The sequence below is a fragment of the Borostomias antarcticus genome (assembly GCF_949987555.1).
Source record: "Borostomias antarcticus genome assembly, chromosome: 8".
In the NCBI taxonomy this organism is placed as follows: Eukaryota; Metazoa; Chordata; class Actinopteri; order Stomiiformes; family Stomiidae; genus Borostomias; species Borostomias antarcticus.
In genome coordinates this window covers 629,409-654,441 of record NC_140241.1, presented here as the reverse complement: position 1 = coordinate 654,441, position 25,033 = coordinate 629,409, and the positions used below count along the sequence as shown (strand labels likewise).

At 49.9% G+C, this 25,033-nt stretch overlaps 1 protein-coding gene across 1 annotated transcript in view; it reads right to left on the bottom strand.

Annotated features, from left to right (window-relative positions):
* The window catches only part of cpne4a (copine IVa), a gene marked incomplete at both ends in the record, with an annotated part of 104,082 nt that extends 84,581 nt beyond the window's left edge, over nucleotides 1–19,501 (bottom strand). Inside the window, 4 exons of the mRNA XM_084441972.1 lie at nucleotides 120–194; nucleotides 4,627–4,698; nucleotides 6,532–6,711; nucleotides 19,331–19,501. Coding sequence (XP_084298098.1) covers nucleotides 120–194; nucleotides 4,627–4,698; nucleotides 6,532–6,711; nucleotides 19,331–19,501 — 498 coding nt within the window. The remainder of the gene's footprint in view (nucleotides 1–119; nucleotides 195–4,626; nucleotides 4,699–6,531; nucleotides 6,712–19,330) is intronic.
* Nucleotides 19,502–25,033: the final 5,532 nt, after the last annotated feature.

Below are 25,033 nucleotides of genomic sequence, written 5' to 3'. Positions count from 1 at the left end.
ACCGAGCCCCGAACACGACCAGAACACGACCAGAACACGACCTGCTGTGGCCCTGTACACGACCAGAACACGTGCACATGGTTTGGTCTATGTGGTTCTATGTGGTTCTATGAACTCACCTTGTCATCCAGTTTCCTGGCGCTGAAGGACAGTTCCACATAGTCATCGTTCCCCGTCAGCTCCTCAGCCGTGATCTGGAACAACACACACACACACACACACACACATGTCACGCTCTGGAGATGAGCACATACAGCACACACACACACACACGTCACGCTCTGGAGATGAGCACATACAGCACACACACACACACACACACACACACACGTCACGCTCTGGAGATGAGCACATACAGCACACACACACACACACACACAACCACACACACACACACACACACACACACAACCACACACACATGCACACACACACACACACACACACACACACATGCACACACAACTACACAAGACTTTGCTTTTCAAATGAATGGCTTCTATTTCTATGCATAAGTAAGGAAGCAATTTGCCATCAAGTTTATCACGAATAGGCACACTCAAAACCACACACACACACACACACACACACACGCATGTACGCACACGCGCACACACACACACACACACACGCATGTACGCACACGCGCGCACACACACACACACACACACAAGCATTGCATAGATATATACCTGCAGGGCTAATATTGTTATATATATTGTTACAATATAGTGTTTGGGTGTAAGACTGCAGTACAGTTAACGTATGAGCGTTGAGCAGAGACCCAGCGTTTGGGGCGTTGTGATTGAGGTAATCAGTTCTCAGCAGGCAATCAGAATGTTGTTGTTGTTGTTGTTGATGTATGTATCCCCAAATAAGGGTTGACGACACGCTGAAGTAAATCTATTATCTTGAGACGCCACCGGAGGGGCACAAAAAACAAACAAATAATCCAGGAAGCCTTGTGCTCTGGGGTGAGAAGCACCAAACAAGCACATAATAACCGTAGAGCTCTGGGCTGAGAAAGAGACAAGGTTATTATAGTTAGCAAAAAATAACTACAAAATTAAAGCTGCAAGCGGCTATATGGGGTCAAGCTTCAAGCGACCACTCTGCTACGACCACTCTGGTACGACCACTCTGGTACGACCACTCTGGTACGACCACGCTGCAACGACCACGCTGCAACGACCACTCTGCTACGACCACTCTGCTACGACCACTCTGCTACGACCACTCTGCTACGACCACTCTGCTACGACCACTCTGCTACGACCACTCTGCTACGACCACGCTGCTACGACCACTCTGCTACGACCACTCTGGTACGACCACTCTGCTACGACCACTCTGGTACGACCACTCTGCTACGACCACTCTGGTACGACCACTCTGGTACGACCACTCTGGTACGACCACTCTGGTACGACCACTCTGCAACGACCACTCTGCTACGACCACTCTGGTACGACCACTCTGCTACGACCACTCTGGTACGACCACTCTGGTACGACCACGCTGCTACGACCACTCTGCTACGACCACGCTGCTACGACCACTCTGCTACGACCACTCTGCTACGACCACTCTGGTACGACCTCGCTGTAACGACCACTCTGGTACGACCACTCTGGTACGACCACTCTGCAACGACCACTCTGGTACGACCACTCTGGTACGACCACTCTGCTACGACCTCGCTGTAACGACCACTCTGGTACGACCACTCTGCAACGACCACTCTGGTACGACCACTCTGGTACGACCACGCTGCAACGACCACTCTGCTACGACCACGCTGCAACGACCACTCTGCTACGACCACTCTGCAACGACCACTCTGGTACGACCACTCTGGTACGACCACGCTGCAACGACCACTCTGCTACGACCACTCTGCAACGACCACTCTGCAACGACCACTCTGCTACGACCAACGACCACGCTGCAACGACCACTCTGTAATGACCACGCTGCTACGACCACGCTGCTACGACCACTCTGGTACGACCACTCTGCAACGACCACTCTGGTACGACCACTCTGCAACGACCACTCTGGTACGACCACTCTGGTACGACCACGCTGCAACGACCACTCTGCAACGACCACTCTGCTACGACCACTCTGGTACGACCACTCTGCTACGACCACTCTGGTACGACCACTCTGCTACGACCACTCTGGTACGACCATTCTGCAACGACCACGCTGCTACGACCACTCTGCTACGACCACTCTGCTACGACCACGCTGCTACGACCACTCTGCTACGACCACTCTGCTACGACCACGCTGCTACGACCACGCTGCTACGACCACTCTGCTACGACCACGCTGCTACGACCACTCTGCTACCACCACGCTGCTACGACCACTCTGCTACGACCACTCTGGTACGACTACTCTGCTACGACCACTCTGGTACGACCACTCTGCTACGACCACTCTGGTACGACCACTCTGGTACGACCACTCTGGTACGACCACTCTGCAACGACCACTCTGCTACGACCACTCTGGTACGACCACTCTGCTACGACCACTCTGGTACGACCACTCTGGTACGACCACGCTGCTACGACCACTCTGCTACGACCAGGCTGCTACGACCACTCTGCTACGACCACTCTGCTACGACCACTCTGGTACGACCTCGCTGTAACGACCACTCTGGTACGACCACTCTGGTACAACCACTCTGCAACGACCACTCTGGTACGACCACTCTGGTACGACCACTCTGGTACGACCACTCTGCTACGACCTCGCTGTAACGACCACTCTGGTACGACCACTCTGCAACGACCACTCTGGTACGACCACTCTGGTACGACCACGCTGCAACGACCACTCTGCTACGACCACGCTGCAACGACCACTCTGCTACGACGACTCTGCAACGACCACTCTGCAACGACCACTCTGCTACGACCAACGACCACGCTGCAACGACCACTCTGTAATGACCACGCTGCTACGACCACGCTGCTACGACCACTCTGGTACGACCACTCTGCAACGACCACTCTGGTACGACCACTCTGCAACGACCACTCTGGTACGACCACTCTGGTACGACCACGCTGCAACGACCACTCTGCAACGACCACTCTGCTACGACCACTCTGGTACGACCACTCTGCTACGACCACTCTGCTACGACCACTCTGCTACGACCACGCTGCTACGACCACACTGCTACGACCACTCTGCTACGACCACGCTGCTACGACCACTCTGCTACCACCACGCTGCTACGACAACTCTGCAACGACCACTCTGCAACGACCACTCTGCAACGACCACACTGACCACTCTGCAACGACCACTCTGGTACGACCACTCTGCTACGACCACTCTGCTACGACCACTCTGCTACGACCACTCTGCAACGACCACGCTGCTACGACCACTCTGCTACGACCACTCTGCAACGACCACTCTGCTACGACCACTCTGCAACGACCACTCTGCAACGAGCGAGCGCAGCAACGAGCCCGTCCACAGGCCAGACTATTACAGCACATTTGAGTTCTAACATCAATGAAAACACAATGAAAGTATGATGGGCGTGGCTTTGCACATAGAGCATAATGTTCTCCCATCCCGCCTGCACCCCCTCCACCAGCGCGTGGATTCTCCCATCCCGCCTGCACCCCCTCCACCAGCGCGTGGATTCTCCCATCCCGCCTGCACCCCCTCCACCAGCGCGTGGATTCTCCCATCCCGCCTGCACCCCCTCCACCAGCGCGTGGATTCTCCCATCCCGCCTGCACCCCCTCCACCAGCGCGTGGATTCTCCCATCCCGCCTGCACCCCCTCCACCAGCGCAGGGAGCTACTGACCATGTGATGCCAGAGTCACGACACTATGAACGTGCAGGCAGGTAGAGAAACACTCTTCTAACCTTGGAGTGAGAGAGAGAGAGAGAGAGAGAGAGAGAGAGAGAGAGAGAGAGAGAGGTGACAGAAGACTGTCAGGAAAGAGGAAGGTGGAATGTGAGGGAAGAGGAGAAAGAGAGAGAGAGGGAGAGTAAAGAGAGAGAGAGAGGGAGAGTAAAGAGAGGAGAGGGGGGGACAGACAGACTCAAACAGATGGAGACAGAGAAAGAGAGAGAAAGGGGGGGGAGAGAGAGAGACCGAAATACAGGTACAGACAAAGACAGAGACACAGGCAGAGACAGACAGAGACAGATAGACAGACAGAGACGGAGAGAGAGACAGACAGACAGACAGACAGACAGACAGACAGACAGGCAGGCAGACAGACAGACAGGCATGGCAGAGACAGACAGAGACAGACAGACAGACAGACAGACAGACAGACAGACAGACAGACAGAGACAGACAGACAGACAGACAGACAGACAGACAGACGACAGAGACAGACAGACAGGACAGACAGACAGACAGACAGACAGACAGAGACAGACAGACAGACAGACAGACAGACAGACAGACAGGACAGACAGACAGGCAGGCAGACAGACAGACAGACAGACAGACAGGCAGGCAGACAGAGACAGAGACAGAGACAGAGACAGAGACAGAGACAGAGACAGAGACAGACAGAGACAGACAGACAGACAGACAGACAGACAGACAGACAGACAGAACCCCTTACCAGGATTGTGGACTTCCCTCCGGTGTTACTCTGCTTGAACAGAGCTTTACACAGTTTTCTCTGGGACACAATCTGTTTGGAGAGAGATAAGGAATGAGACACCTGAGCCTGAGGATCCCCAACCCCCCTCCCTCCCCCCCCCAGACCCCCTCCCTCCCCCCCCAGACCCCCTCCCTCCCTCCCCCAGACCCCTCCACCAGCCCCCAGACCCCCTCCCTCCCTCCCTCCCCCCCCCAGACCCCCTCCCTCCCACCCCCAGACCCCTCCACCAGCCCCCAGACCCCCTCCCTCCCCCAGACCCCTCCACCAGCCCCCAGACCCCCTCCCTCCCTCCCCCAGACCCCCTCCCTCCCTCCCCCCCAGACCCCTCCACCAGCCCCCTCCCTCCCCCAGACCCCTCCACCAGCCCCCAGACCCCCTCCCTCCCTCCCCCAGACCCCCTCCCTCCACCAGCCCCCTCCCTCCCCCAGACCTCTCCGGAAACCCCAGTGAGAGAAAGAAGAACAAGATAACGCAACGGGCGACATCGGCTGAGACGAGCAGGAAGCCAGTTTCCCGTCACACAGAGATCAGAACCAGGATGTGGGACTCTGCTCCTGAGGGGGCGTCTATAGAAGGTAATGTTCCTACTTCACATGGCTTTGAGGAAAAGTTTGGGCATAAATCAATGTAAGAAAACTTCAGAAGAAGACGAAGTTCAATGCTGTGGGGCATATTAAACTATAACAATAATGAGACCCCCCCTCACTCCCCCACCCCCACCTTCCACTGAAATAACTTCACTATCCTGCTATTTTCACCACATGTATTCTGTTTCCTATCTAATGTCCTGACCTGTACTTTTACATTTTATATTCTATTTCTGCTACTTTTGCTACGACACTTGTTTTAGCATTGCTTTAGTTTATTTTATTGCTTGTTTTTACAAACCTACTAGAAATTGAATGTTTAAATTGTTAGGGTATTGTTTTCCTAAAGGAGTGAGGTTTGTGGTGAGAACCTGCAGTGTGGTTTCTCTGGCGTCTGGGGGGGATGTATCAGTGCTCCTGCTGAATAACGCCTGAGAGGAAGTAAACATCTCATCCATGTTCAGCTCCCATGGGTTCCAGGGCCGTGAAAACCTGCTGCTCTTTTCTATATTTGTACAGGGGAATTGTGTGAACACCATGGAACTATCAAATTTGTGTTTTCTTTAGTTTTGGAGAACTAGACAATTAATTCCCCATCATTCTCTCCTTCACCCACCAGGAGTTCAGAGTCTGGTTACAGGTTTGAACCGAGCCTGATTGATTACCTTCTCTCCAATGACCAAGTATATCAAACGTAGTTTGAGCGAGAGAGAATAATCGTGAGTCTCGGGGAGACAAACTGACTTCTAACCAACTTCGACTTCATAACGTTTCCTATACAACAATGCAGGCTCACGACATGTCTGCTACCTGAGATCACTCAGGGAACCTTCCAGCACAACATGTCTGGTACCTGAGATCACTCAGGGAACCTTCCAGCACAACATGTCTGCTACCTGAGATCACTCAGGGAACCTTCCAGCACATCATGTCTGGTACCTGAGATCACTCAGGGAACCTTCCAGCACAACATGTCTGCTACCTGAGATCACTCAGGGAACCTTCCAGCACGACATGTCTGCTACCTGAGATCACTCAGGGAACCTTCCAGCACAACATGTCTGCTACCTGAGATCACTCACACTGCACTGTAGTTTGAGAGGGACGTTAGCCCTCCTGCACTGTGGTTTGAGAGGGACGTTAGCCCTCCTGCACTGTAGTTTGAGAGGGACGTTAGCCCTCCTATGCACATGCACAGCAAACCAAACGACCCTTCCCTGGCATTAAACTGTTACCTGGGACAGAATGAATCAGGTGCATATCTCCCAGAACCCACCTGGCCCAACGTGCACTCCGTAGCTCCCAGGAAGTCGGCCTCCTTCAGGCCGCTGTGGCTGCTGCTGATGTCATAGAGCTCGTAGCGCAGCCTCTGCACCTCCTCGAAGTAGAAGTCCAGAGTGAAGATCTTGGAGAATGTGGGGTTTGTACAGCTGCGGATCACCTCAGTCCTGTCAACCTGGAGAGAGAGAGAGAGAGAGAGAGAGAGAGAGAGAGAGAGAGAGAGAGATGGGGGGAGGGGGTATTTGGTAATCAATTAGGTGTTAAATCTACATACCCCCCCCCCCCACTAATGTCCTGTAACCCCCCTCTTCTGCACACTGGCTTCAAACAAATAAACCAATCTGATTTTTTTTCAACTACTTAGTGTTAAGTAGGTGTTTTCATCTGCTGAAATCAACTCAATAACAGCCATGGCTGCTCAGATGAGAGCGTCTGCTGGCAGGAGAAAGCTGAACTATCACACCGAGCAGGCACAAGGAAAACAATTAACTTCAGTACACAAGAGCAGATGGTGAACAAGATGGTGCTTGGCAAGAAATGCTGTTAATTGAATGGCCACACAGTCTGTCTGTTTTTTGAATGCCAGATAAGGAGTCTGTGTGCGTGGACCCAACAGTCAACATGGATTTATGCGTTTAGGTTGCCTGGAAGTCCTCATGTCAGACGGACGCTGGCCGTTCAAGTGTGATTGGATTCAGATGCTCTTTACCTGAAAGCTACATGAGATAACTCGGCACTTTGGCGCCCTCTCTGGTCGTGATTGCGTTTTAAGAACCACACTTCCCACAATCTCCCGCTCACCCACTGTAATGATGGGAAAAAAACGATGATAAGGCGTGGAGCAGACTGGGTTGGAAGATTCTAGTTACTTCAATGGACTTTCTGGAAGGATGGCTTCAATGCAGGAAAATGGCTTCAATGCAGGAAAATGGCTTCAATGCAGGTAAATACCGCTCTTCTCTCTTTTATGTAGATTTAGTTTCGTGAGGCGAAGTGTTTGTTGTCTTCCTGATATTGTGACACACAAAACACGTTACTTCCTTTCCACCACAAGATTTCCCGCTAGTGTTCTAGCCAGTACACTGAAATACTAAAATAATAAATTCACAGGAGTCTCATGTCACGAAAATGATTTTTGGGGTCTTGCCAATTCATAAACTAATAGCAAGTAAAGGTGAATATTGAACGATAAAAAAGTGATTTCATTAAGCTTTAAAGCACCATGCTCTGTATGCACTGTTATTTATTTATTTATTTGTAAACCTATTAACTGTACTCTATCCTTAGCATTATATTTTAAGCCCCCTTTAGTGTGAAAGGCCTGATCTGACCTGTGACCCCAGGAAGCAGTCCTGGACTGCCTGCGCAATGGCTCCTCCTCTACACCCCTGAGTCGCCCCCCACCCCAAACAAAACAAAACAAAACACATATGAATAACAATACAATACAGGACATACTAGATACACTTTTTCAACCTTTAAACAAGTTACATTGCCTTCTCTCCCAGGCCAGTCCCTGAAACTCTCCTGAGGCTAATAGGCCTACTCCTTTATCCTGCATAACTCAGTCTTTCATAATCATCAAGATTAAAAACATGATTGCAGATGTGGAAACAGAACCTCGAGAAAGAGAGGGATACAAGCAGAAGAGAGAGCTGGAGAAGGAGACGTGTCAGGTCTGTACTAAACGGAGAGAAAAGAGAGAATGATAAAAAGAAAGACTGGCTAAAGGGATTAGTTATTCCACCACTTGTGTCCACACCTGAGATTAGGCTGCATGTTGCCTTCCCACCCAAAATATACTAGCAAGATAACTGCCTCACGCCATGGGCTCATATCACAAGAGAGACCATCCCTGCACGCCATGGGCTCATATCACAAGAGAGACCATCCCTGCACGCCATGGGCTCATATCACAAGAGAGACCATCCCTGCACGCCATGGGCTCATATCACAAGAGAGACCATCCCTGCACGCCTTGGGCTCATCACAAGAGACACCATCCCTGCACGCCATGGGCTCATATCACAAGAGAGACCATCCCTGCACGCCATGGGCTCATATCACAAGAGAGACCATCCCTGCACGCCTTGGGCTCATCACAAGAGAGACCATCCCTGCACGCCATGGGCTCATATCACAAGAGAGACCATCCCTGCACGCCATGGGCTCATCACAAGAGAGACCATCCCTGCACGGCATGGGCTCATATCACAAGAGAGACCATCCCTGCACGCCATGGGCTCATATCACAAGAGAGACCATCCCTGGAGGAATCCTACAGTACCATGGGGGGGGGGGGGAGGAGGGAGGGAGGAGGAGGGGTCGGCCTACAGAAGATCAGAGGTTTCAGAATTTTCAATGGACCTCTCACCCCCAAGGCAGAAAAGATGTAATCAAAGCTCCTCTCTCTCTCTCTCTCTCTCTCTCTCTCTCTCTCTCTCTCTCTCTCTCTCTCTCTCTCTCTCTCTCTTCCTCTCTCTCTTCCTCTCTCCTCCTCCTCCTCCTATCTCTCATTCCCTTCTCCAGCCATCTCATCTTCTCTGGTTTCTCAGCAGCCATGCTTCTCTCGGTCTTGACGGCCTCTCTTCGCTCGGCCTTGACGGCCTCTCTTCTCTCGGTCTTGACGGCCTCTCTTCTCTTGGTCTTGACGGCCTCTCTTCTCTCGGTCTTGACGGCCTCTCTTCGCTCGGTCTTGACGGCCTCTCTTCTCTCGGCCTTGACGGCCTCTAACCATTTGCTGATTAGAGTCAGGTTCCCTCGTTCGCCCCTGAACCCCCCCCTCCATTCCCTCCAGAGCTCCGTCACCAGGGCGCCACTGGGTGGGGTGAGGGATGGGTCTGGGGTGGGGTGGGGTGAGGGATGGGTCTGATGGGCTAATGCTATCGCTCATACACATGTATGGGATTTTGGACAATTAAGGGCAACAAGTTAAATATTGTAATTCTGAGTCTGCAGACTGGGTCACACCTAACCAAGGTTTTACCAAGAAGAAGAAATCTGGACACATATCGACGGGTATTGTGTTAAAGGACCATACTGGTCTAAATATGTAGTTTCTTATTATTTCTAATTATGTTCGTGCCAGGGCTAATCGCTTGTCTATTACAGACGGAATATTCCTCTCCTCCGCCAATTTTGGTGCCCAATGAAAATGTTAGAAAATTGCAAGTTTGGTGCGTCTTCATTGCACATTAACTCATGAGACGAGATGAATGAATGCATTTTTCATGTGGATTATGAATCACACATACAGGAATACAGTACAGTTCTCGGTGCTCTAGTGGTGATCACACACTTTTGAAAGCCTTCATTCCCAACCATCATCATGGTAAATGTTTACTGAGGTTGACAGTGCAGTAACTATGCACTGTGTAGTGTGTGCATGTATGTGCGTGCGTGTGTGTGACTGTGAATGTGTGCGTGTAAAGTGTGTGTGTCAGTTGGAGTCTCTCCATTTTGTCTGGTTTTGAGATAATAGTGGGAAGCAGCTTCCGAGCCCTCAGAGGCGTTGAGCTCAGACAGGCGAGGGGGAGGGAACTGAAACACAAGCCAGGAGCACTCTGAGGCTTAACACCCACACGCTGCTGAGCAGCTACAACATGAACGTGATGAACGGCCTTCATTCATCCAGTTAGCCGATCCATCATGTGAAACAGCAGCTCCCTTCCAAAGGCATTTTGGAAATAAACTGTTTTTATTCAAACTGAATATGCTTTACAGTTGACTGTTTTCACTCAACATTTCATTCATCCACAATCCAACACATTTTATTTATGACGTGAATATGGCTCTTGAGCTGTCAGGTCAGTGACATTTGCTCTGAATTAAGGGAATATTGATTTCATTTTTCAGATGTCAAAGGAGTGTCACTGTGTGGGCGTTACTCTCCCACTGGCAAATGTCAGAGTTAAAAATGACAACTAACTTAACACCGACTCAATCATGTAAATGATATATTCATCATTGGGGAACTGAGAGGAGAGGAGAGAGGAGGAGAGGAGACCAAGGGGAAGAGAAGAGGAGGGGAAGAGAAGAGGAGGGGAAAGTGGAGGAGAGGACCCACAATCCTGACCCACAATCCTGTGCGTGGTGGAAATGACGTCATATGTAAAAGTTGCGACATCTGTGGATGACTGTCATTTTATAGACTGCAACGGATGTCAAATTTCAATTTCAAGGCGCAATGTAACTATATGACAAAGGAGTATGTCCCAATTGTATGCATACTGCATGAAAAGTACAAACTTCATAGGGGCAGCAGTAGATGGTGCTGATAATAAAAAGAATGCGATTGGGAACACAGCCGGGCACACAGAGCAGGAGAGATCTCCTGTCATTATATTAGAAAGGTCACATCCTGACCAGAGGTTCAAAATGGTGAATATGAAGCCATATTTAGAGATGAGCAAGGGGCAACGGGTAGGCCATGGTGTGTGTGTGTGTGTGTGTGTGTGTGTGTGTGTGTGTGTGTGTGGGGGGTGGGTCATTACTGGAGATAATAGATGTTGCTTGCCCTTTCAATGGCTGACAGCCAATCTGTAGAGTACAATAATTTAGAATTTAGGGGAATTTATCACCCACATGCATGCACGCACGCACACACACACACACACACACACACACACACACACACACACACACACACAATTTTAATCCTAACGAATAATAGTGAGTAAGATCGATGGAGCCTTCAGTCCATTTTTAGTTTTGAGAGAAAGCTAACTTACGTTTTTTCTAAACACAATCCATCTGTAGGCATTAGAAGAGTCGGATGGCACACACACACATTCAGTTTGGATTGGAGAGGGTAGGTCTGCCAGGGAATGTGTTTCCTGCAGGGCTGATACCCTGGGGTTTCCTGCAGGGCTGATACCCTGGGGTTGGTCTTTAGGCTCCAGCGGAGGTAAGCAGCTGTTCAGCATGACTGATTCTCCAGGTTTGGGGACTAGAGAGAGTCCAGGACCTGGATCCCACTGAACAGCTCGAACCACAACTGGGACTAGAGAGAATCCAGGACCAGGGTCCCACTGAACAGCTCGAACCACAACTGGGACTAGAGTAGCACCCCTACTGAGACCCGTTTCTATCACATTAGACATTTAAAGGTTCCCAAACTGGCGATTTGACAAGTATCATCCTCATCCACTTATCCCATCCGATCACGGATGACCATGTAGGCAGTGCAATTAAATAAAGCTCAAGTATACAGTTGTGCATAATGTCAGTTACAATGTCATTTGTCAATGTCATAAGACATGCGAGCTGAAGGCTGCCCCCCCAGGCCTCTTAGTCCCGGCTCTAGGAACCATTACAAGCTCAGTGCCAGAGGACCCGAGGGACCTACTGGGTGTAATTTTAAAATGTATATAGGTGTATGATTATGTATGGATTTATAGACAAATAAATTAATCTTAAGATTGATTCTGAAACTGACAGGTAACCAGTGCAGTGATTTTAAAGGTGGCGTGATGTGAATCCATCTTCGGGTCTGTGTAAGAAAACATGCTGCTGCATTTTGAATCAGGTGGATTTGAATAATCGCTATTTTTTTGGTAGCCAGACAGGAGAGCGTTAAAATAATCCAACCTGCTAGTAATAAAAGCATGCATTAGTCTGTCAGTATCAGTCTGGGAGAGGAAAGGTTTCAACTTGGCAATGTTTAAAATGAGGTCGTTGTCATATTCTTTATATGGGCCTCAAAGCTAAGTGCAGAGTCCAGCACGACACCTACGTTTCTGGCCCGACATTTGGTATTCAGTATCAGTGTTTTTAAGTGCGATAGTCTCTCTCTTTCACCTTTTTCACCAATTATTAATATTTCAGTTTTGTCCTGGTTTAACTGGAGGAAGTTCTGTGACATCCACACATTTATGTCAGCTATATATTCTATCAAACGGTCAATTGAGCTGTAGTCAAGGGGTGTCACAGAAATGTAGAGCTGGGTGTCATCAGCATAGCTATGGTAGCTAATGTTGTTCCTTTAAAAAAAATGTTTATGACATCGCGCAGAGGTAATATGTAAAGACTGAAAAGTAAAGGCCCTAGAATGTATCCTTGTGGGACGCCACATGTCATCCCAGTGTTTTTGAGCTGTGGTCACCAAGGGTGACGAAAAACTCTCGGCCAGTGAAATAAGTCCTGAACTAGTCAAGGACTGGACCGGAGAGGCTGACCCAGTCAAAGACAGGTCCGGAGAGGCTGACCCAGTCAAGGACTGGACCAGAGAGGCCGACCCAGTCAAGGACTGGACCAGAGAGGATGACCCAGTCAAGGACTGGACCGGAGAGGCTGAACTAGTCAAGGACTGGACCGGAGAGGCTGACCCAGTCAAGGACCGGCCCGGAGAGGATGACCCAGTCAAGGACCGGCCCGGAGAGGCTGACCCAGTCAAGGACTGGACCGGAGAGGCTGACCCAGTCAAGGACCGGCCCGGAGAGGCTGACCCAGTCAAGGACTGGACCAGAGAGGATGACCCAGTCAAGGACCGGCCCGGAGAGGCTGACCCAGTCAAGGACTGGACCGGAGAGGCTGACCCAGTTCTCAAGTCTTCTAACATGGTTATTATGATCTAACGTGTCAAACGCTGCACCCAAGTCCAGAAGGACAAGGGCAGACAGCTTTTTCGAGTCAGCATTGATTCTGAGGTCGTTGACAACCTCTCTGTGCTATGATGAGGGCGAAAACTTGACTGAAAAATATCCAGGATACAATTTGCAGCTAGGAAATAATTTAGCTGTTTGAATACAGCTTTTTCTAGAATTTTATATAAAAAGGGGAGGTTGGAGGTCTAGAATTACAGAGGACTGAGGAGTCTAAGTTGTTTTTCTTTAGAATGGGTTTTTACCAGGGCAGTTTAGAATGGGTTTTTACCAGGGCAGTTTAGAATGGGTTTTTACCAGGGCAGTTTAGAATGGGTTTTTACCAGGGCAGTTTAGAATGGGTTTTTACCAGGGCAGTTTTAAGTGCTGATGGAAAAACGCCTGTACTGAGGGAACAATTAACAATAGCTAGTGTGTCCACAGATACAGAGTTAAAAATAGTCTTGAAGAACTACTTAAGTTGTGACACTTTGTTCAACATCTCGGTGTCAACCGGCGGAAACGTTCCACGAATCTGTCCAAATGGATGCCTTAGTCACCTTGGATACTTTCAAAAATAAGCTACTGGACTATAAAGTCGAGTCTTGTGTGTGTTTTAAATAATGTTGCCTTCTGTGTATGTTGTTGTTTGTTTGTATATGTTGTTGACTTTTGTATATGTTGTCGTTTCTAATGCTGTGTAACCAGGGCACCATCAAAAAGAGACCTTGGTCTCAATGGGTCCCCTGGATAAGTAAAGACCTTGGTCTCAATGGGTCCCCTGGATAAATAAAGACCTTGGTCTCAATGGGTCCCCTGGATACATGTAAATAAAGTCCAATGTCCGATGATCATAGGGTCAGCGGTTCGAATCCCGGCTCCTCCTGACGACATGTCAAAGTGTCCTTGGGCAAGACACTGAACCCCAAATTTCTTCCAATGAGCAGACTAGCACCTTGCATGGCAGATGCCACCATTGGTGTGTGAATGTGTGTGTGAATGGGTGAATGAGAGGCCTTCATTGTAAAGTGCTTTGGATAAAAGCGCTATATAAGTGCAGTCTATTTACCATTTACCATTAATCCTCTGGAGCTTGTCCAGAAAGCTGAAGCTCGCCTGGTCTTAAACCGCCTGGTCTTCAAAACCCCCCATGTTCTCTCACACAGTTCTGGTGAGAAGTAGTATACTTTCTCTCTCATCATCATCATCATCATCTTCATCCGCTTATCCAGGGTCGGGTCGCGGAGGCAGCAGCTCCAGCAGGGGGCCCCAGACATCCCTTTCCCTAGCAGCATCAACCAGCTCTGCCTGGGGAATCTTTAGCCGCTCACAGGCCAGTGCGGAGATGTAGTCCCGCCACCTAGTCCTGGGTCTACCCCGCGGCCTCCTCCCAGCCGGACACGCCTGGAACACCTCCCTAGGGAGGCGCCCAGGAGGCATCCTCACTAGATGCCCGAACCACCTCAACTGGCTCCTTTCGACGCAAAGGAGCAGCGGCTCTACTCCGAGTCTCTCCCGGATGACTGAACTTCTCACCTGATCTCTCAGGGAGACCCCAGCCACCCTCCGGAGAAAACTCATTTCGGCCGCTTGTATCCGTGATCTCGTTCTTTCGGTCATGACCCATCCTTCATGACCATAGGTGAGGGTGGGGACGAAGATAGACCGGTAGATCGAGAGCTTTGCCTTTTGGCTCAGCTCTCTTTTCGTCACAACAGTGCGGTAAAGCGACTGCAGAACCGCACCAGCTGCTCCGATTCTCCGGCCAAACTCCCTCTCCATGGTTCCCTCACTCGTGAACAAGACCCCCAGATACTTGAACTCCTTCACTTGGGGTAAGGACTCATTTCCTACTCGGAGCGGACAGGCCACCGGTTTCCTGCTGAGAACCATGGCCTCAGATTTAGAAGTGCTTATTCTCATCCCAGCCGCTTCACACTCAGTTGCGAACCTATCCAGAGAGTGCTGGAGGTCGCAGGCAGCTGATGCCATCAGGACCACATCATCTGCAAAAAGCAGTGACGTGATCCCCAGCTCACCGAACTGCAAACCCACCTCCCCCCGGCTACGCCTCGATATCCTGTCCATGAAAATCACAAACAGGATTGGTGACAAAGCGCAGCCCTGGCGGAGGCCAACACCCACCGGAAAGGAAGACGACTTACTGCCGAGGACCCGGACACAGCTCTTGCTCTGGGTGTACAGGGATTGGATGGCCCTAAGTAGGGACCCCCTCACCCCATACTCCCGCATAACCCTCCACAAGACCTCTCGGGGGACCCGGTCGTAAGCCTTCTCCAAGTCCACAAAACACATGTAGACAGGTTGGGCAAACTCCCACGCCCCCTCCAAGATCCTTGCGAGAGTGAAGAGCTGGTCGGTAGTTCCACGACCAGGACGAAATCCGCATTGTTCCTCTTCGATCTGAGGTTCGACTATCGGCCGGACCCTCCTTTCCAGCACCTTGGAGTAAACTTTCCCTGAGAGGCTGAGTAATGTGATGCCTCTATAATTCGCACACACCCTCTGGTCCCCTTTTTTGAATATTGGGACCACCACCCCAGTCTGCCACTCCTTCGGCACTGACCCAGACTTCCACGCAATGTTACAGAGGCGTGTCAACCAAGACAGCCCCTCTACACCCAGCGCCTTCAGCATTTCTGGACGGATCTCATCCTGCCACTGTGGAGTTGTTTGACTACCTCAGTGACCTCCTCCAAGGACATTGACGACCCCCCATCATCTTCCGGCTCTGCCTCGATCGTAGAGGGTGGATTAGTCGGGTTCAGGAGTTCCCCAAAGTGCTCCTTCCAACGCTCAACAACCTCCTCAGTTGAGGTCAGCAGTGTCCCCTCCTTGCTGTATACAGCTTGGATGGTCCCCCGCTTTCCCTTCCTGAGGTGTCTGATGGTCTTCCAGAAACACTTTGGTGCCGACCGAAAGTCCTTCTCCATGGTTTCTCCGAACTCCTCCCACACCCGCTGCTTTGCCTTGGTCACGGCCGAAGCCGCAGCCTTCCGGGCCAGTCGATACCCTGCAACTGTTTCTGGGGTCTCCCGGGCTAACATAACCCGGAAGGCCTCCTTCTTCAGTCGGACGGCTTCCCTCACCACCGCTGTCCACCACGGTGTCCGAGGGTTACCGCCCCTTGAGGTACCTATGGCCCTCAGGCCGCAGCTCCCAGCCGCAGCTTCAGCAATGGAGGCTTTGAACACCGACCACTCATGCTCGATGTCCCCAACCTCCACAGGGATGCCTGAGAAGCTCCGCCGGAGGTGGCAATTGAAATCTCTCCGGACAGGCTCTTCCTCCAGATGTTCCCAGTTCACCCTCACTACACGCTTGGGTTTTCCAGGTCTGTCCAGAAGTTTCCCCCGCCATCGAAACCAGCTCACCACCAGATGGTGATCAGTGGACAGCTCTGCCCCTCTCTTTACCCGAGTGTCCAAAACGCATGGCCTCAGATCAGATGATACGATAACGAAATCGATCATCGACCTTCGGCCTAAGGTGTTCTGATGCCAGGTGTACTTGTGGGCATCCTTGTGTTTGAACATGGTGTTTGTTATGGACAAACCGTGACTAGCACAGAAGTCCAACAACAAAACACCACTCGGGTTCAGATCGTGGTGGCCATGCCTCCCAATCACGCCCCTCCAAGTTTCTCCATCATTGCCTACATGTGCATTGAAGTCCCCCAGTAGGACACTGGAGTCCCCTGCAGGAGCCCCCAAAAGGACTCCACTCAGGGTCTGCAGGAAGGCTGAGTACTCTGAACTGCTGTTCGGTGCATAAGCACAAACCACAGTCAGAGTCCCCCCCCCACAGTCCTAAGGCGCAGGGAGGCGACCCTCTCGTCCACTGGGGTGAACTCCAGCACAGAGGCGCTCAGCTGGGGGCTAGCTAGTATAGCCACACCTGCCTTACGCCTCATACCGTGAGCAACTCCGGAGAAGAACAGGGTCCAACCCCTATCCAGGAGTTTGGTTCCGGCGCCGGTGCTGTGCGTGGAGGTTAGCCCCACCAGGTGTAATTGGTATCGCTCCACCTCCCTCACAAGCTCCGGCTCCTTCCCCCCCAGCGAGGTCACGTTCCATGTCCCCAGAGCCAGCCTTTGCCGCCCGGGTCCGGTCCGTCGGTGTCCCCCGCATTCACCGCCACCTAGTTGGCAGCGCACCCGACCCCGACAATTCCTCCCGCGGGTGGTGGGTCCACAGGACGATGGAGGAGGAGATGGTGCTTCCACGTTGCTTATTCGGGCTGGGCCCGGCCGGGCTCCGTGGTAAGCCCGGCCACCAGGCGCTCGCATGCGGGCCCTCCGTCTGGGCCTGGCTCCAGACGAGGGCCCCGGGCTTCCTCCGGGCCGGGTCTCTCTTCCTTTTAGTTGTTCTGTCATCAGGGTTTTTGCCTGTAACCCCAGGTAGGGGGGCTAGGGGGTACTACCACTTGCCCAAGGTGGACCCCCAGACTAGTGGAGGAAAGGAGGCGTCTTACTTCTCCATTCTAGTTTTGCAACTAGCCACTGCCACTATACTTTCTCTCTATCTACGTTAAATGCAAGACGCTTTAGGTTAAAGCGTCTGCTAAATGAATGTAATGTAAAATAAACCAGACCAGCCTTGTAGAAGTACAGAGAAGCAGCTTTGATGATGGTTATTCTGTTGGAACAGAAGCACCAGGGCTCAGCATGTCTGGTCAGGGCTTCTAAGCTCAAATGGTGATTCCATTATTCAGAAGCCTCATGGGCATCCCTCCTCATGGGCATCCCTCCTCTCTATCAATTAAGGCCCACTCTGCACCCCTATTAACACCAGACTGAACGCCTCTCTGCTGCGGGGGTGACAGGTTCAGCACAGCGCAACTCTGCTGTTCCATTCCATGTTCTTCTACTCACACTAGCGCTACGAGGCTTCAGACAAGCCTTACAGCTGGTGAAGAGAACGCAAGGAAACAGTCAGAGAACTGTCATAGAACCTGACCTGTCAAACAGAGAACTCTCATAGAACCTTTCATACAGAGAACTGTCAGAACCTGTCATGCAAAGAACTGTCATAGAACCTTTCATACAGAGGACTGTCATAGAACCTGTCGTACAGAGAACTGTCATAGAACCTGTCACAGATAACTGTCATAGAACCTGTCATAAAGAGAACTGTCATAGAACCTGACCTGTCAAACAGAGAACTCTCATAGAACCTTTCATACAGAGAACTGTCAGAACCTGTCATGCAAATAACTGTCATAGAACCTTTCATACAGAGGACTGTCATAGAACCTGTCGTACAGAGAACTGTCATAGAACCTGTCACAGATAACTGTCATAGAACCTGTCATACAGAGAACTGTCATAGAACCTGTCATACATAGAACTGTGATAGAACCTGTCACAGATAACTGTCATAGAACCTGTCATAAAGAGAACTGTCATAGAACCTGTCATACAGAGAACTGTCATAGAACCTGTCATACAGAGAACTGTCATATAACTTGTCATAGAACATGTCATACATAGAACTGTCATAGAACCTGTCATACAGAGAACTGTTATAGAACCCGTCATACAGAGAACTGTCATAGAACCCGTCATACAGAGAACTGTCATAGAACCCGTCATACAGAGAACTGTCATAGAACCATAGATCATTTTGTGCATCCACCAATAACAGGCAGGGAGAGTGAGAAATACAGAGTGAATAGAAACATGCTGTAAGGGTCAGTGTCCCGGCCTAACATGCTGTAAGGGTCAGTGTCCCGGCCTAACATCCTGTAAGGGTCAGTGTCCAGGCCTAATATCCTGTAAGGGTCAGTGTCCAGGCCTAATATCCTGTAAGGGTCAGTGTCCAGGCCTAATATCCTGTAAGGGTCAGTGTCCAGGCCTAATATCCTGTAAGGGTCAGTGACCCGGCCTAACATGCTGTAAGGGTCAGTGTCCAGGCCTAACATCCTGTAAGGGTCAGTGTCCCGGCCTAATATCCTGTAAGGGTCAGTGTCCCGGCCTAATATCCTGTAAGGGTCAGTGTCCCGGCCTAATATCCTGTAAGGGTCAGTGTCCAGGCCTAACATCCTGTAAGGGTCAGTGTCCAGGCCTAATATCCTGTAAGGGTCAGTGTCCCGGCCTAATATCCTGTAAGGGTCAGTGTCCCGGCCTAATATCCTGTAAGGGTCAGTGTCCCGGCCTAACATCCTGTAAGGGTCAGTGTCCCGGCCGCCTACCTCCAGCCACTGTCCGTGGGACTGCATCTTGATGACCACGCAGGGGTCAGGCTGGGACAGGGCGTCGCGCTCAGAGAGACCTTTGCAAGCCACCCGTAGCTCCACCTTGGTCAGGCACGGGCTGGTGAACAGACCCAGCGAGTCGGCCGCCGATTCATAGATGTTGCTCATGTTGTGGGTGGGACAGGTGTGCTGCAAGGTAGACACACACGCACGCACGCACACACACACACACACACGCACACACGCACACATACACACACACACACACGCACACACGCACACACACAATAGTGATTAAGATATTGATCACAAAACGTTCATTCCTAACTGTAACTCTTGTTGTGCTCCTCAAGTAATTCTCAGAGCACTAAAATCCCTCCGAGACGCCCTCAAGACCCTCCCACTCGCCTAATTATCAGATCATGATTTGATCACCAGAAGGCGGACAGGAAATGATCAGCATCTCCCTGCCCACCAATCATCTAATGAATCCTAACCCTCTAATTATCCAGTCATCCAATCAGGAATCCCCACAACACGTATCAGCAGCATCCCTGCCATCATGGGCCCTCAGCATATTTGTTGTGCCTAAATTTAATTGACTGAATCAAATTATCTCCTCTCCTCAAGGAAAAGATGAATCATTTCTAGAAAACATAAATCCTGTTAATAAAGCGTAGTGCTGTGACTGATGCAGCTGAGGGCTCTGAGCTCTGGTTGCTCATGAACCGCGTCTCTCTCTTCCCCTTGACCCCCAGGGACAAACCTGTGTGTGGCTTCACTTCACCAAGCCCCCCCTGCCTGAGGTGGTAACCAGCAGGGGTATCTTCTCTCAAAGCCCCCCCTAGCGGAGGAGGTAACCAGCAGGCCCCCCCTAGCGGAGGAGGTAACCAGCAAGCCCCCCCTGCCGGAGGAGGTAACCAGCAGGGGTATCTTCTCTCAAAGCCCCCCCTAGCGGAGGAGGTAACCAGCAGGCCCCCCCTAGCGGAGGTGGTAACCAGCAAGCCCCCCCTAGCGGAGGTGGTAACCAGCAGGGGTATCTTCTCTCAAAGCCCCCCCTAGCGGAGGAGGTAACCAGCAAGCCCCCCCTAGCGGAGGAGGTAACCAGCAAGCCCCCTCTAGCGGAGGAGGTAACCAGCAGAGTGATCTTCTCTCAAAGCCCCCCCTAGCGGAGGTGGTAACCAGCAGGGTTATCTTCTCTCAAAGCCCCCCCTAGCGGAGGAGGTAACCAGCAGGATTATCTTCTCTCAAAGCCCCCCCTAGCGGAGGAGGTAACCAGCAAGCCCCCCCTAGCGGAGGAGGTAACCAGCAGGGGTATCTTCTCTCAAAGCCCCCCCTAGCGGAGGTGGTAACCAGCAGGGGTATCTTCTCTCAAAGCCCCCCCTAGCGGAGGAGGTAACCAGCAAGCCCCCCCTAGCGGAGGTGGTAACCAGCAGGGTCATCTTCTCTCAAAGCTGTGTGATGGCTGCGCCTAGTCTCTGGCGGTCCGCCGGTGTCCCGCAGCACACAGCAGGGGGCAGGGAAGCGCGGAGGCACCCCCCCCCCCCGCGCCCGCGCTGGACTAAAGGCAGGAAGTGTTTGTGTTTTTTTTGGACAGGCTCTGGCGCAGGTTTTGACCGAAGCTCAGCATTCAACGTCTGTAGTTTGCAGAGGTGTGTGAAAGCACCTGACACTATAAATTGACCCCAACACGCTAAGCTAAGGCGTGGTGAGTGTGTGTGTAAGGCCATGAACAACAGTGGTCAGGCAAGAACGATGGCTTCAACTCAAACTTCATAATGCTTGGTCATGCACGGTCACACACCCACAAATGAGTTGTGCATCATTATAAGACGTTAAAGGTCCAGTGACTAAGTTCTTACCTAAATTATGCATGATAAACAACATGTTATGACACACTACAGTGGATGTATACATGCTGTTGACTCTAGACTGGGTATTGAACAGTCTTGTCATTTTTGACTGTGAATTTTTGCACGCCCCTACTGCACAAGCTTTAAATACCAAGCTTATGAAATCCCACATCTTTCCACTTTCAATTGACTTTCTGTCACAACCACAGCCTTCTCCAGGCTTCACAAGGAGGGAGGTATTACCACCACCTGCTGTAGCATCAACCATTTGACACATTGGCCCTTTAAGACTGTCTCTCAACATCACTTTGTGTCATGCCAGCACAGCGGCTGTGTTGCTTTCTGTGCTTCTTGGGGACTCACAGCATGTGGTTTGAACAGTTAAGTGATATTTCTGACACCCGTATAGCTTCTCTCTAAACGGGCACAAGTGATGGATGAGCGCGTGCTTGTAAACTCCACCTCCTGCGATGTGCGCAGGCCTGCTGGGCCCAGGGCTGCTTGATCGGTCCAGGTGGTGAATAATCCATCATTCTCTCCCCTCTTCACTCCGGGCTTTGATCATGTCCACATTGGAGGAATGTGCCTCCGTTGGCATATCTCTTTTTATAGGTTAAAAAGCTTTAATAAGCGGCTAGTTCATGATAGAGCGATTATGCTGAAATCCCCATGTGTAGAAATAGGGCACAAGTGTCACTTGATTAACATTTTCAGATTGTAAATTTTACACTTAAAAATGGGTACATTTGTCTAGACTCAGAGTGAGTGAACCGACTGTCCATCCCAGTCATGCTGGGTGAAGCCTTCTATAAGAACATGTCCCATCAGTCACGGTGCTGGAGAAGAGAAGAGCTCTATGTAGCCTATTAGTGAACAGCTACTATGTTTTGCTCTGAATGCCCTTTCAGTGAGAGATGAACAAGCTGCTGGTTTGTGATGCTGAGACTCATGATATTGAGGCACTGTATCTGAGGTAAAGCTTGAACAGCCGATCAGCCCAGTGGAGGTTCAGATCTCCTTAAACCTACAGAAACAATATCCCTAGTGCTGAGGAGTACTGAGTGACTTCCTGTCATGCTTGTCGTGTTATCAGTTTGATATGGGGGGAAACTAGCAATGAAAAACAGGGTGGCTACAAATCCTGACACTCACACAATCAGCACCGAATATTCATTTCCAAAAATGGCATTAAGCTGCATAATTGTCTATGGTGGCGCAAGAGCATGAGTTAACCTGGAGACCTACTGTAACACCCAACTGTCAGGTGATAGATAGCCTTTCAAAGATAGATAGATAGCCTATTCAAATAACTTTTCACATAGGAAACATACACTGTAAAAAAAAATGTCTGTAGATTTTACTGTGAAAAACGGTCACATCATGACAGTAAAGGGCTGTAACCACTAAACGGGTTGAATACAGTTTCTGTAACAGTGAAACACCATAAATATATCAGCTCAAAAAAACAAGTTATTCTGTATTTATTACGTTAAAGTTCTGGTAACCACAGTCTTTTACCGTACAATTAACGCTTATTTTTCTTTTACAGTGTTAGCTCTTCTCTAATTTTCTCTGTCTCTCTCCGGGACTCTCTCTCTATCTCACACACACACACACACACACACACGCGCACACACACACACACACACACACACACACACACACACACACACACACACACACACACACACACACACACACACACACAGGTAGCATCAACTTCAAGGAAAATAGGCACTAAATGTATATCACTGATATCTATTTACCATGTGTTTGTATTTGTCTCTTTTGCAAGAGATACCTGTCTAAGACCTGTCCAGTACTACAAGACCTATCTAAGATAAGACTTAGGACCTGTCCAATATTACAAGACCTGTCTAAGATAAGACTTAGGACCTGTCCAATATTACAAGATCTGTCTAAGATAAGACTTATGAGTCCTCACTAATCTAGGCTACATATCACCCAAGCCTACTGTGGGCCAATGAACAGTGAGTGGGCATGCTTCATCTCACTGGGAACTCACCTTAAGAAACCATACAAAATAATTCCCAGAGAGATGTGGAAAGAATCAAATCAAATAAAAATAAAAACTTTTCAAGCTGCGATTTGAGAGCACTCGTCTGATTGAGCTCCACGCAGAGGACCTGTCTCCATCCTCAGTCCGTGGTTTGAACACTATCTATCCGTGGAGGAGGAACCAGCCCTCTCTGGTCGAGACTCACCGGGCTCTCCCTTTTGGATTTCATGGAAGATGTTACGGAGTCCTGGAAATCCTCAGGTTCGCCCGGGGAGGAGGTGGAGGAGGAGGAGGGAGGTTGTTCAGACGCTCCCTCCCTCCCTCCCTCCCTCCCTCGATAGAAGAGAGCTTCAGCTGCGACGGGAACGCTGGTAATTAGACCCTTTGACGACAGCGACATCTAGCGGTTATCGGATGACATTCAGTCTTTGATTCAGTCACGCCAACTTCGAAGAGCACACTTTGCTGGTGTTGCTCTTAACTTTTTTCCAAGATCGCCATGGTAGAGAAATGAAAATCCAAAATGAAGGCATGCCTGACGAAAGTCCAGGTCCGAAAAAAAAGTTTTAAAGGTGCAATAGTCAAGAATTCGATGTAGACTAATCATTAATAATAATATTAATAATTTAATAATAATAATAATAACAATAATAATAATAATACCAACAACAATCATAATCATAATCATAATCAAAATCATAATAATACATCCACAGAGCTTTTAGAAAGGTGAGGAATAAAAGTATTGCTTCCCCTCCCAAAAAATGTAGGCTATTGATTAATGATCATTTTGAAAAATGTTGACAGGGTCCAAAACGTTTTACCTCCCTCTGACATGTCTGTGATTTGGTTCCCACCCCAAGTCAGAAATACAGGTCGGCCTACAATTAATCAAGAATACAGGTAGGCCTACAATTAATCAAGAATACAGGTAGGCCTACAATTAATCAAGAATACAGGTAGGCCTACAATTAATCAAGAATACAGGTAGGCCTACAATTAATCAAGAATAAGAGCTATGTTGCTACTAGCGGAGTTTCTTGGCAGAAAATACGTTTTCACCGTTCTTCCGAATGGATTTGGCAAACGATTTATTTCTCTGATTATCTGAAGGAGTTGGTCAAAGCAAGTGATTATCTGAAGGAGTTGGTCAGAGCAAGTGATTAGGTGAAGGAGTTGGTCAAAGCAAGTGATTAGGTGAAGGAGTTGGTCAAAGCAAGTGATTAGGTGAAGGAGTTGGTCAAAGCAAGTGATTATCTGAAGGAGTTGGTCAAAGCTGATTATCTGAAGGAGTTGGTCAAAGCAAGTGATTAGGTGAAGGAGTTGGTCAAAGCAAGTGATTAGGTGAAGGAGTTGGTCAAAGCAAGTGATTAGGTGAAGGAGTTGGTCAAAGCAAGTGATTAGGTGAAGGAGTTGGTCAAAGCAAGTGATTAGGTGAAGGAGTTGGTCAAAGCAAGTGATTAGGTGAAGGAGTTGGTCAAAGCAAGTGATTAGGTGAAGGAGTTGGTCAAAGCAAGTGATTAGGTGAAGGAGTTGGTCAAAGCAAGTGATTAGGTGAAGGAGTTGGTCAAAGCAAGTGATTATCTGAAGGAGTTGGTCAGAGCAAGTGATTAGGTGAAGGAGTTGGTCAAAGCAAGTGATTAGGTGAAGGAGTTGGTCAAAGCAAGTGATTATCTGAAGGAGTTGGTCAAATCAAGTCCAGCCCGCTGACGTCTACCTTCCTCGCCGTGCACGCGCAGCAGGTAGGTAACATGCACGCGCTCTGTGGTGCGCGCTCACGCCGCGGGACCGCGCCGGGGCGGAGTGCGCATGTGTGAGACTCTGAGA